General features: G+C 43.7%; 2 protein-coding genes across 2 annotated transcripts in view; both read left to right on the top strand.

Annotated features, from left to right (window-relative positions):
- NPLOC4 (NPL4 homolog, ubiquitin recognition factor) overlaps positions 1-6,381 on the top strand; it is a 50,207-nt gene extending 43,826 nt beyond the window's left edge. The window contains exons 15-17 of the mRNA XM_077328292.1: positions 1,228-1,344; positions 2,981-3,083; positions 4,369-6,381. Of these exons, the coding sequence (XP_077184407.1) occupies positions 1,228-1,344; positions 2,981-3,083; positions 4,369-4,526 (378 nt within the window). The 3' untranslated portion in view covers positions 4,527-6,381. The remainder of the gene's footprint in view (positions 1-1,227; positions 1,345-2,980; positions 3,084-4,368) is intronic.
- Positions 6,382-6,531: 150 nt separating this feature from the next.
- Positions 6,532-14,811, top strand: LOC143833021 (uncharacterized). The gene is made up of 4 exons (XM_077328295.1): positions 6,532-10,437; positions 12,121-12,227; positions 13,177-13,306; positions 13,606-14,811. The coding sequence occupies exons 2-4, from the start codon at positions 12,128-12,130 to the stop codon at positions 13,862-13,864; spliced, it is 489 nt and encodes a 162-aa protein (XP_077184410.1). The 5' UTR covers positions 6,532-10,437; positions 12,121-12,127; the 3' UTR covers positions 13,865-14,811.
- The last annotated feature ends 553 nt before the right edge of the window (positions 14,812-15,364 follow it).

Raw genomic sequence — 15,364 nt, 5'->3', positions numbered from 1 at the left:
TCTGGAGGGCTGCAGTTTGACTACCCCTGGTCTAGAGGAACTGGTTGGCCACTGTATGAGACAGGGTGCTGGACTAGATGGACCCTCATGGGTTTGATCCAGCAGGACTCTTCTTATGTTCTGATGTATTTTCTTTAAGTGCACTCCTAGCCAATTACACATCTGAGACTAGCAAAAGTACTATATAATGTTAACAAGGTAATCATTCTATCTTAGCAGGTGGTAGTTTCCATTCTTATTCATTTATTCATGTATTTATTTATTTATTGCATTTGTATACCGCCCTCCCGTAAGGCTCAGGACAGTTCACATAGAACATAACAGAACAATACATCAAATTCGCTGATTATAATGAATGAAAAGTAACAGTAATAACAACAATAAATAGAGAAATAGCATTCAGCATAATGAATAATCTAACAGGTCCATGGTTGGTTCAATCTGTCGCATGAGTTGGGGAGGAAGGATCGGGGCCCAGTAGCTGTTATTTAGTTTTGGTCAACCTCAACCTGAACATCCTCATATGCTGAGGATTAGAAGAAACTGCAGCCAGAGTATAGATTCTTATAGACAAGCCAACTTCCTTATCAAACAACTAAAGGACAGAGGATCTCTTCCAGAATTCTAAAACAGGCCTCTACAAAGCTACAAAACAAAGAACCTGGTATTTTTCTTCTCATGTCTATTGGACACCTCCCTACCCAAAGTCAGGATTTCAAAACATTCCTGTACTGGTATTGGGGTCTGGGATTTTTCAGAAATACTGAAAATCTTGAGGTCCAGTAGACCCAAACTGAAAAATTCATTTTTTTTAAAGTGCAACAAAAAAAATGGATCTGGTTGTTCTGGAATTGAGAGGATACAGCATTCCTAGAGATCCTATTTTTCTGTGTTTTTTTAAAGATAATTTTATCTTCTAGACAAAGAAATTGTTTATGTGTAGTGTAGCTCACTGGTAATCTAGAGATATTTTACATGTCTCTGATTTGCTGACTCATATCTAGATGATAATCAAACAATTGAAATTAACATGTTTTCATAGAAGTTTAAGTGATTTTTAGAACTTTGTAGCAATTATAGTTTTTCAGTATATTTATCAGTTCTTGGAATGATAAACTTTGTGATCAAATATACCTGGATATGTTTAAAATTCTGTAAGGAATGAGATTTTATATTACTGTTTATTTAAATAAAAAAATAATATTTAGCAATTTATTCTTTTTACAGGACTTTCACAGTCTGGCTACGTATTTGTCCCAGAACAACTCCTCTGTGTTCCTTGACATCATCTCAGATTTCCATCTGCTCCTTTTCTTGGTCAGCAATGAAGTCATGCCTTTAAGGGTATGTATATGAGAAGGAAGCTATTCTGGAGGCTTAATGTGAGGACCTGCAAATAGATCTTTGTATATCAGTCTTCAAGGTTGATAGTAGAAATGCTCAATGGGGTTGAGGTTTGGCAAGTTTTGCTTTTGTATAGTTTGGAGTACTGAGTTTAGTAGTGTTTGCATCAGTATGTTCTCAAACTTGCTGGAGCCAGCTTGGATACTGCATCAACAACTGGAAATGTTTTTAAATTCTCTGAATCAGAAATTCCTCTTGTAAATGACATAAAGATCAGTCACCCAGTCTCACTAAGGCCAACAATTTCTTGTGTTTGTATCTTCTCTTGTGCTCCCACCCCTTTTTTTGGCTTGCCAGCAAGAGTCTGGCTGCATTCAAGGCTCTGATTAGAACATCTGTATTTTTCTTATTTAAAAAACCACAGGGAAAAATAGCTCAGGTCATATGTTTTCCAGAAGCTTTCAAACGCTGCACACATCAGGCATATGCTGAGCAGCTGGGTGGCCAGTGGACAACTGGAGATCAGGGCCAGTTACATTCGCCGTATGTTGTCCTGTTGCTTATTTTGTCTAGTCCAGGGGTAGTCAAACTGCGGCCCTCCAGATGTCCTTGGACTACAATTCCCAGGAGCCCCTGCCAGCATTCGCTGGCAGGGGCTCCTGGGAATTGGAGTCCATGGACATCTGGAGGGCCGCAGTTTGACTACCCCAGGTCTAGTCATTCTCTCTTTCCCCCCCCCCACCCATCAACAGTTTAAGATTGCTGTGGGAAGTGTAAGTGGGAACATGTAGAGTGGAAGGAAGGGTTATGCAACTAAGGGAAAGGTCAGGCGTTTCCCATTTTTATGTCGTTTGAGGTCAGTGTGTAATTTCTTAGTCAGGGAGAAGTGTAAGAAACAGAAGGTTACACACATACATGTACCCCAGACCTATGGGAGAGAGTAGTCTCCATGCAGATTTCCATCCAGAAAACTAGCCTTGAGCACCCTCTGCTGTTTGGAGTACAAGTTGCTACCTTATTCAGAGTTGCTTTAGTGTAGCCATGCAACTTGCTACTGTATTTGTGGGCTATCACAATTACAGATAAGTGAATGGGACGGGAGGGTACACTTGCAGTCTCCTATCTGCTGCCAGCTAGCCACTCATCCCCACAGCTGTCATGGTTGCTATGGCTATTTGAAGGGGAACATGCCACCCATTCCCTGCACAGAAATAAATGTTGGTCATGTGCATGAAGCCGTCCATCCTTGAAGGTGAGGATAGTTTCATACCTGCAGCCTTCACAGCACTTCAGATTATTTAACTATTGGAAATAGCTATGCCAGATGGGTCACTGTTGTTTTGTAGTGTCACTGGCCCTTTAAACCAGAAGAGCAAGGACTTACTGTCTGTATAACATGACATAGAGTTGAGGACGCAAAGTGAAGTGTAGGGCTATATTTCCTTCTTGGCTTTGAAACATCTAGGAATAGTGTTGGGTCCACAGCAGAGCCAGGTGAGAAGGCTGAGAATTGTTATTACCAACTTAGTATGGAGTAAAAGCAGCTTTGGGAAGGAGGGATTCTTCCAGAATATGGCCCGCTTTCTCATATCATAAATAGATGACACCACATTGAATCCTATCGTCTGCCTTTCAGGATAGCATCAGCTTGTTGTTGGAAGCAGTAAGGACCCGGAATGAGGAGCTAGCGCAGACTTGGAAAAAATCAGAGCAATGGGCCACCATCGAACAGCTTTGCAGTAAGTCTTGCATTCCCCCCCCCCCGTCCATTATTTTTAATTTTATATACTTAGATTTAGAAGAAGAAGAAGAGTTGGTTCTTATATGCCGCTTTTCCCTACCCGAAGGAGGCTCAAAGCGGCTTACAATCGCCTTCCCATTCCTCTCCCCACAACAGACACCCTGTGAGGTGGGTGAGGCTGAGAGAGCCCTGATATCACTGCCCGGTCAGGACAGTTTTATCAGTGCCGTGGCGAGCCCAAGGTCACCCAGCTGGTTGCATGTGGGGGAGCGCAGAATCGAACCTGGCATGCCAGATTAGAAGTCCACACTCCTAACCACTACACCAAACTGGCTCTTAGATTTAATCATCTAAGAAAGGCAGGAGAGGTTTAATTTGTCCATGTAAGGTAGCTCAGTGTTGCAATTTGGATTTTAACCTCCCTTGGTGACTTGGAATAGATTACTATGGGGGAAAATATTTCTATATTTTTCTACTAGAAAACAACAGGCTGTGGCACCTTGAAGTCTAAAGGTGTAGTGCTTGCTTTTGTGGGCTCAAAGTGGGCAAGGGGGAGAACCTAATCCTAATAAAGTGGGCTCTAGCCTACGAAAGCTTATGAGAAATAGAACTATTAAGCTTTAAGGTGGCACTAGATGCCTTTTGTTTGGGCTGTAACAGACTAACATGGTTGTCTAAATGGACCTTTTCCTAGAAACAAGTGAGAATAAAAAACATATTTCTGCAGCACTTTTGTCGCTCTGATTCAAGGACATCAAAGTGATGTCCCCCCTTGGGCTCCCAAGCCCAGTATTAGACTGGACCCGGGATGCTGATGATGTACCCCCCGTTATACCATCCCCAATCTTGACGGTAACCTATACTAGATAGAGGACTGGAAATGTTGAGGAATGAATTATTGTTGTTACTGCCATGGAGTTTGTGGTTTTTGAGGATATGGGCGGGATTGTATTTTACAATGTTTTATCATTGTGTTTTTATGGAATATTTTATTGTGAACCTCCACAAGCCAGCTTGCTTGGAGTGGTGGCATATAAATTGTATTATAAATAAATATGGTGCAGAAAATAAAGATAAGGCGCTCCACTAATGATATTGTCTAAATTTGGTGGGTGGGGTGCACATTGCTGCACAGAGACTCGGCTAACAGAGATGGTTAGGTAGAAAAGCCCTGCATCACTGACCAAAACATTCTGTGGTGATTCCATGCGAGAATTCCCTACTTGTCAAAGCTGCTGTTTCTTTTTTAACTCTTCCATCTTTGCTTTGTGTTATTTTTGCAGGCACAGTTGGAGTTCACCTGCCCGGACTCCAAGAGTATGGAGCCATGGGTGGCTCAACACATGCTGCAACCTCTTCCATGTGGGCTTGTCAGCACTGCACCTTCATGAACCAGCCAGGCACAGATCACTGTGAGATGTGCAGCCTCCCACGTAGCTAAGCCCCATCTAGCTTGGCATTCAGGGTGGCCATTATAGACCGACTGGCAGAAATACAGAGGCAAACCCCTAACCAGGCAGGATTCTATTTCCTCCTGGGATGTTGCACCGTTGGGGACGGGGCGGAGCAGGCAGGGGGGACCTGACCCTTATCACAGGAACACAGGGCCATTCAGAGGGTTGTAGCTTGCGGTTGGAATTGGATGTCTCAGTGGGGGAACACAACATAGCTCCTCTGCCTGTGCTGCTGCCTTGTCTTTTCTTTGCTCTCAGTATTGTAGAAAGCCAGAGGTCATGTTCCCCCTTGAGCTGCATTTGCACGGATGGCTCATCAGCTCTGCAGGTGCGTGGCAGTGAGGGGCCATGCCCCCCCCCATTAGCTTGCATGCCACAAGCTTTCCCCAGCCTTAAGCCAGTGAGCGAGGCTAGGCAGCAGTGTTAAAAGGAATGGCTTGGTCTCCCAGGTCTAGCTTGCCTAACATCGCTCTCTTGACATGCTTTGCGTTCAGCCTCAGAGTCGCTGGGTCACTGGTGCCTGACTCATTTCCGTCTACCCTCTTAATTATAGCTTCCAAATTTAGTGGTGGCAGAACATATAATAGCTCAGAGCTCCAGTCTAAGCCCCAAAGCACCTTGGCAACAGAGAATGGAGAGAACAACCTTCGCAACTTGGTATCGGTCTCTCTACTTGCCTGCTGACCCAGCTCTTGTCCAGTTCCTGCCGTGATGATAGCAAGTGAAATAGATTGGTCAGCAACTGTTCCTCCCTTGTGGCTCAGCAACAAAGAGGACCATTCCTTGCCATATCTGGCCATGAGGGGATCTGTAGGCTTCCTGATTAGGGATTGGGCAGCGTTTTTGGCTGTGCTAGAGCTGGGCAGTTCACAAGGACCTCTTTGCCCCCAAATCTTACTGCATCCCCATTGTATTTAAAACTGTTTCTTTGTCTTTGTAGCTGCTAGCAGGAAAACTTGCACGTTCCTTCCTCATGCCTGTTATCGACTTGAATGGCTCCCCAGCAGGAAAAAGTTTGAATGGGGCATCAGCTAGCATGTTGGAAGGAGCTTTGCCTGCTCTGCGTTACATGGCTTGGGGTTCTCAGGAAGCGAAGGTTCTCTTATCTCAAGAACACTGATCTGCCTGCTGTTCCTATAACCACATCAATAGAGCCCTCCAGTTCCCAATTTTCTCTGGTGTGCAAGCTCCTCCATTCCCACTTGTGCAGGTGGATGTTTTTCCTGTCCCCAAATTCCCAGCGTCTCTTCCAACAGCATTATTGGTTAAGGCACAGTTTGGTTCTTTCAGCAGCAATATTGCCTGCTCAACATACCTGTTACCACTTGGCCACCTCCATCAGCTTCTCCATCACAGGGAAACAAGGCCTTCATTTGATCAGTTGGGTTATGTGGACAGAGGGTGCTTTCCGTCCTTCCAGAGTTTTATCTGTGTAGATTCTCAGCACAGCAGAAAGGGAACAAAAAGTATGTGCCTCTACCCCAGCTACCTATTTCCATTATGGGCATGTGGGCCTGGCTCACAGGCAACTGCCATGGCTCATGTGGTCTCTGCCTTCTGTGGCAGAAATATTTGGGGCTTTGTCCTTCCAACATTTCAGTCAAGTGATTGGTCATCTGGCCCTTGCTAGTGCTGACAAGGCACGGGACTCTTTCTCCTCTCCTGGGTTTGCATTTGACTAGATTGCTGGAGCTCACTGGGTCATAGCTGCTCTTGCTATTCCTCTTTGTTCTATGGGTTGCAGAGGTATATGTTTGGTTTGGACTGGAGTTAAGTGAATAACAGCCCTGCAAATTAAAAAAACAAAACAAAAACAAACTATTAAAAGCATTTGAAATGGAAGCCTCCTGTTCTTTTTGTCATTTTTTCCCTATACTGACCTTTGTATTTTGAACTTGCAAGTCCTTTGGGTCCTCCATCTGGGTTCTGAGTAGCCTTAAACTTGAGAGCACTGCATCTGGTGAATTTCTCCTGATTAACCCTCTTTACCAAGTGCAGAAGAAAACAGTCTTTACTCAGATGGTGTCTCTGTGTGAGAAGCTGCAATAGATGAATTGTTGCTTGAGAGCTCCCTGTACTAGGAGCCTAAGTGACTCCTTCTCAAGGCATTTTGCAAGCTATTTAACTACCCCCACAGTAAATTGGAAGTAAAACCATTTATTTATTTATTTGAATTTTTTTTACCCCTGAAAGGACTCCGGGTGGCTGGACTGTAAAAGGAATTATGTATCTCTACAAAACTCACATCCATCATTTTTGCCGTTTATGACTCCTTTTTATTTATTGATTACATTTTTATACCATCCTTCCAAGTGGCTCACAGTAGTTCGCAGAGAACATGAATCCAATATGACAGATTCAGCACATTCTTCTAATCAAACTCAGTAACTGCATCAACGTCCCTGAACATTTAATCATTATCTAAACTATTAAACGTTTGACCATAACCCGGCATATTGGTTGGATTGAAAGTGCCCCACAATGTTTCCAGTGGGCATATCTGAAAGGAGGGAGTTTTTGAGGGCCCTGTAGATGTTATCGGCTCAGTGGCCCCAACCAAAAGCTTGGCGGAAGTGCTCTGTTTTGGAGGCCCTGTAGGATTGCTGGCTCCAGCAGGGCTCACATCTCCAGGAGTTCATTCCACCAAGTGGGGGCCAGGACAGAGAATAACCAGGTCCTGGTTGAGTCCAGACATGTTTCCTTGGGTCCAAGAATCACCAACCACTTGGAGTTGACGGAATATAGTGTTCTTTGAGGTCTATAGGCAGAAAGGCGGCCCCTTAGATACGCTGTATGCAAAATAAAAGTTAACAAAATACATTTTTCAAAATATTTTGAAAATTAATTTAAATAAATAATGGCAGATTAGAACAGCAGCAATATTTCCACAGAGCATCTATGGGTGGGTGGGGCTGCAGGTAGGTGTTAACTTGGGCCACAATCCAAAGCCCTGGTGGAAGAGCTCCATCTTACAGGCCTAATTTGCTCTGGAAGCTCATTCCACCAGGTAGGGGCCAGGATGGAAAATGTCCTGGCCCTGGTTGAGGCCAGACATATACCTCCAGGGACCATCAGCTCATTGGTATACAAAGAATGGAGCATTCTTCAGAGGATATAGATCAGGCTTTCTCAACCAGGGTTTCCTGAAACCCTGGGGTTTCTTGATAGCCCTGGAAAGGTGTCCTGAAAGAGTGGGAGTTAATTTTTAATATTTCTTTAAATTTACTAAACATTTCTCAGGTGATGTCACCATATATGGTCATAGAATCATAGAATCATAGAGTTGGAAGGGGCCATACAGGCCATCTAGTCCAACCCCCTGCTCAACGCAGGATCAGGTCATGTCAATCCCCCTCCCAAAATGGCTAATGATGGGCCGGGAGGGCCCCCTGGTAGGCATATACACAGCTATGCTTCCCAACCGTATTCTGCACGATTGCGCCACTTCTGGGGTTTCTTGAAACCTGAATAATGTTTCAGAGATTTCTCAACAGTAAAAAAGTTGAGAAGGGCTGGTATAGATAGAGGTGGTCTCTCAGATAAACAACACCCGGACTTCATTTGGCCTTATGGACAAATACCAATACCTAAAATTTGACCCAGAATTCAACTGAGCCAGTGCAGCTGTTGGAGCACAGATCGGACATATGATATCAAGGATGTACCTATAAGGACCCTGGCCACTGCATTCTGGACCAGTTGTAGTTTTTGGAGCAAGAATAAGGTCAGGTCTGGGTAGAGCCAGTTACAGAAATCTAATCTAGAGGTGACCATCACATTGACAACTGTGGCTAGATGTCCTGGGGCCAAGTAGGGTGCTAAAAGTTTGGCTTGGCATAGATGGAAAAATGCTAGCCATGCTACTCAAAAGACTTTGTGCCTCCATGGATAAAGAGGAGTCAAGAATCACACCCAGGTTTCGGGCTAAGGTGGCAGCTGATAGCTGGTGCTCTGTCACTAGTAAGCCTAGTTTCTGTGGGAATTGTAGTGGGGGAGAGCTTAAACCCCCATAAAACTGCAGTCGTAATTAAATGGAATTTGAGATACAGCTTGTGAAGATGCCCCCACCCCCCCAAAAAAAAAGTTGTTATGGATTTGGAAACTATAGTCTGCTTCTCACTACCTGTAGAAGTCCCAAAATGGACCACAAACACCTTTCCCTTCTCCCCACAACGGACCCCCTGTGAGGTAGGTGGGGCTGAGAGAGCTCTGAGAGAACAGCTCCGTTATTAGCCCAGGGTTGCCCGGCTGGCTGCATGTGGAGGAGTGGGGAATCACACACGGTTCTCCAGATTAGAGTCTGCTGCTCTTTAACCAGGATACCACATTAGGCTTTCTGTGACATTTCAGTGCCTTATAACATCCCACACCCTTACACATTTTGTTTTATTTTATTTTATTCATTTTATTTATATCTTGCCCCTCCTGGCATTGCTGGCTCAGGGTAGCTTCCAAGCTGGGTATAAAAACATTTACAATAAACAAATTAAAAACAATTATTAACGTTTGAAGGATAATTTCCTAATTGTAGCTCTATAGACTTGCTTTGAAGAAAATCTCTTTTCCTGAGCTCCTTTTCCTGTAAATGTAAAATACTTTCCCCACCCTAGTAAAATACAGGGATGCTTTTTACCAGCGTGCAGAATTTACTATGAAAATATATAACTAGGCCCTTTGTTAAGAGTTTTATTTAGCTTGAGCTTAGGTAAGCAAGACTAATATTGTGGGAAGGGCCTAAGAAATGTGTTACCCTTACAGTGTGGGATTGTCACTTGGCAAGTAAGAAAACAGTATGCAGAGTACCTTCCTCTGGGGGAAACTAGCAGCCGTTATGGCAACTGGGATCTGAAATGTGCAACTTGAGAGAAAATTGATTTGGGTGGTGGAAAGAAACTTAGAATTGGTATTGAATAGTCGCTTCTCTGCCGTTTGATTGAGATCAAGTATCATAAAATAGTAAAATATTGGTAGCTCACATCCATTCATCTTCCACAAAATCGAATCCAAGCCAATATTCTGCTGTCTGCTCCCTCCATAGCTATGAAAAATCCAGAAAGCTACAAACCAATCTATGCTGTTTCCTCTTCAGTTTAGAGACCATTCTTGCAGCTTGTTACCTGTTTTTGGGTTGAAATTAAAGCTTTTCATATTCTTAAAAGTGTCCCCCAGTTTCTTCTTGGCTGATTTAATGCTGGTGAGCAGGGGCTACAAGAAAGATTCCAGGTAATATGTGGGGTTTGTGCTAATCACATTGATGTTGTTGGTCTTTGAACGAGCAACAGTTGGCAAAAAGGATTCCTTGTCCCACAAACCAACTCACAGATCTGGGAAAAACCCTTTGTAGGAAAAACAGGGTTGGGGTAGAATTCCATACCTCAAAAAGGTGGCTAGGCTAGGCAGGTCAAAGCTTCTCCTCTAATAAATCTTTCCTCCAAAAGTAAACAATTTTCTTTCTTCTAGCCCATAACATAAACAGTGACTGGGGGCTTCAGACTCAAGTGATGCAAGCTGGGTTGGACTGCAAAGCTCCGTTGTGAACCAAAGAGAAAGAGGAATTTCTTCTTCTGCCTAGAGCCCACAACTTTGAGAGTGCTGTTGCTGTCTCAGGGAAGTGCCTTGCTGTCCTGCAGGCAGTCTTTTTTGGGGGGGAGTGTGGTGGTTGTTTTTTTTGTTTCGGGTTTTTCTTTTGGTCTTGTACTTAAAGAGCCACATAAGCCACAGTTTGGAGACCTAGGCCAAACGTATCTGTTTGCAATTAGAAGACTGCTGTGTGGCTTGGCAGAATTCCAGAACAACATGTTATAAGGCACAGAAGAGAAGCTGATCCTGGCCAGAGAGGGAAAGCTGAGGCTTGAACGAACTGTTGCATCTTACCACCCTAGGATTTCTACTCAACAGGTAGGAAAATTGTGGCTTGAGTTTCTTTCTTTTAGAGACAGCCCTCCTCTCTTCGGCAGTCTCAGAATTTGTTCTAAGAACTGTTGACTCTAGAAAAGGTTTGGGTACAGAAGAACTAATTTCCAAAGTTGTTGCTTGATTTGTGAAATCCTCTTCATTGTGAAGGCTTTGCAGAGATCCCATTGACAAACCTGTCCCTCCTTTTTTGAAAATGGATTCTCATCTTGAAGTATGTCATCTCTGTGTTACTGGGGCCATGGAGTTATTTTTTCTCCTGTATTTCTGAGGTGGTGTTAACAGCACTGCTTTCTCCTGGCTCAAGGAGCCCTCCCCTGACACAGGAGGTTCTTCTGCCAGTCCTGCATCACTGGAAGGTCTCTTTGAGGTAAAAGAAAACTACAACCAAGTATAAGATCTGATGCCTGGAAGAGAGAGAATAAATAGAGAAGAAGAGTTGGTTCTTGTATGCAATTTTCTCTACCTGAAGGAGTCTCAAAGCAGCTTACATTCGCCTTCCCTTTCCTCTCTCCACAACAGACACCCTGTGAGGTGGGTGAGGCTGAGAGAGCCCAGATATCACTGCTCGGTCAGAACAGCTTTATCAGTGCTGTGGCAAGCCCAAGATTACCCAGCTGGCTGCATGTGAGGGAGGAGAGGGGGATCAAACCTGGCTCACCAGATTATCCGCACTCCTAACCACTATACCAAGCTGGCACAATTTCCCTACCTGTTGAGGTGTGCAAAGCTGGAACCAGTGATGAAAACAATGGGCACAGGTCCCTAAACAATGGGAACCTAAAAGCAGCTGCTGAATTTTCTCTGTTTATCTCCTCATCTGTACCACTAGCATGAAATGGGCATGCATGAATACCTCCAATCGAAAGAAATGCCACTTCTGTTTTCTGTGTTGGGATGTGATGATGGGGGTCACTCTGAAGTATAACAGAATGGTAGAAAGGGCCCATATTCTGGTTAAAGTACCAGGTGCAAGCAGATTTAAAGACACACGAATAATTTTAGTGGAGAGTCCAAAGCTGAAGATGATCTTACAGCTGCACATGAACAAAGGCCCATAAATTTCAACCTGTCTGTTCCTGGCACAGCTAGGTTGTACATCTGGCTAGTCTCCTTTGTTTTTGAGCTGTAATTGCCACTTTATAGATACAAGGATTGGTATGTTGTATGTTTTCTGGCTCCTGCAAGGCCTTTTCAGCATCTGTTTCAGCTGTGAATGCTTCACTTCCCTGGTCAAATGTACCTTCTCTCCCCCCCCCCCCACACACCCCACCACTATATCAAAATGTGTAATACTGTTCCATGGGTAGATACTGAATTTTTTATCAATAGGGACAAGGAGCTAATCTGAAAAAAAGTTTGTATTAGCCTACCGGGTCCAGATTCCCACACAAATTGTTCAGACCCCTGAATCACACTGCATAACAGGTAGACATGCTGGGAGTGGGAGACTGCAAGGGCTATGGCTAAGATTGCACAGTCCTGAGCCCGAGAGGCCCCCTTTCCCTACCCCATTGTGACAAGAGATTGTAACAGTCCCAGTTGAAGGATGCCATTTGGAGCTGTTGAGATGGGGCTGAGGAGGCACAAGAGTCTGCACTTTTTGCTTAATGGCTGAGAGGTATGGGGGTGGGGGCTCTTCTAAAAGGCTTTCTTGTCGTCCCGCAGAGGCATCATGAGGCAGATTCTCTCCCTGCTGTTTTTTGTGGCACTCAGCTGCTCTGCCAAACCAAAGCGGCAACAGACAACCTCTGAATGGGACTACAGATCTGAAGGTAATGTGCCACCACAAATTGCTTATGTGTCCCCCTAGAAAGCAATGGAAGGAAGTTTTTGTTGGGGTGGTGGGAAAGAGAAAACAGAGTGCTACATGGGAACTGACCAAGTTAGATAATTGTGTTCAGGTCTTGTCACCTTAAATGCCCAGGATTCATGCAGCACAGTGGTAGAATATTGCTTTGTATCCAGAAGTCCACAAATTCAACCCCTGGCATGTCTAGTTACAAAGTTTAGGTGATGTGAAAACATTCAGCCTAAGACCTTAGAGGGCCACTGCAAGTCATAGGTGAAAATACTGACAGCTGGATGCGTATGGGGTTCCATGCTTATTCTCCAGCATCAGGCAATAAAAAGGGTAGGTTTATTTGTGACATTTCCATGAGGTTTGGTGACATCAGGCATCTAATCTGTTTACTTCTAAAATAATAATTTCACACTTCTTTATAACTGTGAACTGGAAGTTGTCTACCACTGAATTTATCTATTCTTGTGACATGTAACCAAGTTTCCACAATATATTTTTAGGAGGCCAGGTACCACGTTTGGAGAGAACCTAGAAAACAAATGCTCTAAGTATGTCAATTTGAATTCTCCATTGTCCATATTTTTCAACAAACAATTTTGTTGTGAAAAACATGCTTTCATTATTGAATGTTCCCAGTGTGTTTATATTTGGAATTCCATCAGAATTCTGTTCTTACAAGCTTTTTATCCATCCTAAAATCAGATGACTAGGATGGGCCACAAATCTGACTAGCCTTCAGAACACAAACATAGACTTTATAAGTCTAGTTTATTTTGATGGCATCTGTTTTAGAATAGATTTCAATTCCGATCAAATGTAAATGGTGGGAAAGTGCCCAAGTTCAGAAATGAGTCAGTAGGTCAGGGAGGAAGATGCATTCTATGACATTACAACTTGGTTTTATATCCTACTTTTTCCAGCTGAAAAAGTTAACATGAAGGGATGTGCCAATCTCACTGTTGTCCTGGACAACTGGAAATTTGCTATCATGACTCAAATCAAGAATCTCCTCCTCTATGATCACCAGACTGTGTTGCCTGACTATGGAAGGTGAGTTAGGGTTCTGGTGTGATCTTTTGTCAGATAGCAACAGACCATGTTAGTCTGTTGCAGCAAAGCCAGAAAGGAGTCTTGCTCAGCCCCAGTATGTTCAAGCATTGTTTGGGTCCAGCAGGAGGACTTCTGCCAATGACCAGGAAGATGTTGGCTTCAGCTATGAATCTTTCCCCTTAGTATTGGTAGTAATAAAGACATTTGCTGCTAGGCAATACCTGATGTGCATGCCTGCTATGGGATTTCCATTTAAGGTTCTTTTTATACCCCTACCTCATCATCCTCTCTCTCTTTAGGATCAAATCCCTTTCTGATGCCCTTGATGATCTCTACAAAGAATTCAATGCGCTCAAGGAACGGCTTGGAGAACTGACTACACGTTTCGAGGGAGTAGAGTCTTTTGTGGATGAGGTGAATAAAGGTCAGGGCCAGACTCCTGCAAAGACTCCCAACAGGGCCATCCAACCAGAGGCTTCTCCCTTGCCAGCCAAACGCCGGAGAGTCCTGATCCGGAATGGGAAGAAGCCTGCAGACCCTCTGACAGACAGAAGCTAAGCCATAGGAGTTCCCCGACAATTCAAGTGCACTACTTGATCGTCCCAGTTGTTCTAGCAGTTTCCCCTTCTGGAAGATGACCTAGATAGAGCTATCCCTTTGCCCTAATCCTTGGCTACCATGAAAAAAATTCACACAAGTTGCAAAGCTACTCTCAGGATGGATTCAGATAGGTGTTGGGAATTGTGGGATTTGGCAGCATGGTTCCATTGAGAAGGAGGCATGAGTGCCCAAGGACAGTTGGTCTGAACAGGGCCTGTTCCTCAAAATACTCCTCTGCAACTTGAAGCATTTAGGGGAATTGATGCTTTGCTGCCAGAGAACAAGGACATAGTCCAGCCAGTATCCAACACTCCTCGGTAAGACCAGAGCCAGGGGTTATTTGACCAATTCCAGGGTTTCTCTGAACATTCCCAAAAGGAAGCACTCCTGTCCCACTTGCACAAATTGTTCGGCTACATTGTCTAGATAGTAGATACTGTAGTTAAGCACTTATATGGGGGGGGGGGAAGGATCTAACAGCTGCTTGTTTTTAGCACATGTATACAACCTGACAATCCACATATCTCCAGTGTATGAAGCACAATTGTCTAGATTATCAAAATGTAGGATCTATGCTAATGCATCTCTTAGATGTCATGATGAAGAGCATAACTAAATTATTAAAACTTAATAATAAGGGTAGGGGAACTAATGTATCTGAAGCAAGCCTGTCCAAGACAGAAGAGTCATCACTGCGCTTTTCCCAATCTGCCACGCTAGCAGAGGCAAACTTGGATAGTAACTAAGTGGTAATGGAATTGATCAGAGAAGTACTGCAGAATCAAAGCAGTTAATACTGAAAATTGAATCCTCTGTCTTCTCCTCTTTCCCTTGACAAACCAAAAGGAATTTCACACTTCCTATGATGCTTATCCAATAAAGATTCTGCTTTGTATAGGCACAAGTTTCTTAAAACAGCCAGTACACTGAAAGCATATGCCAAACATAATCATCCACATCTCAGCCCTCATGAATCTAAAGGATACCCTGGATGGAAACCCAAGTCCCACATCTTGAATGGCACTATTGGTTGGCCTTGTTGCCTGCTATGTGGTCATTAGTGAACCCAAGCTCCTAAAATGTTTGTGTGTGGGTTCGTGTGTGTGTTTAATTCCACCTCCACTCGATATCATGAGTGAGGGAGCACTTTGTTTTTTCAACATTTGCTGTACAGCCAAGGCCATTTCTAGGAAATGCGTGAAGTCAGGCCAAAGTGCCACTTACCCAAATATCACAGATGAGTTTCAGCCAAATTATGAGTAACTGAGTTTATATAATACTTCCCATCCACTTCGAGTTAACAGCCACTCCTCTTTCCTGAAAATCTGTAGAGCAGTGTGTAAATCTTGGCTACTGGCCCCTATCGTAAGGACAAAACAGCAGCACTTGGATGAGTTTGGTAGACTTAAATGGCTCCCAAGAACAACATTGTTGACATATGAGGTATACTATCTAAGA

The sequence above is a fragment of the Paroedura picta genome, chromosome 3, assembly GCF_049243985.1.
Source record: "Paroedura picta isolate Pp20150507F chromosome 3, Ppicta_v3.0, whole genome shotgun sequence".
Taxonomy (NCBI): Eukaryota; Metazoa; Chordata; class Lepidosauria; order Squamata; family Gekkonidae; genus Paroedura; species Paroedura picta.
The sequence above is the reverse complement of the archived record's forward strand: the minus strand, read 5'-3'. Positions and strand labels throughout refer to the sequence as shown.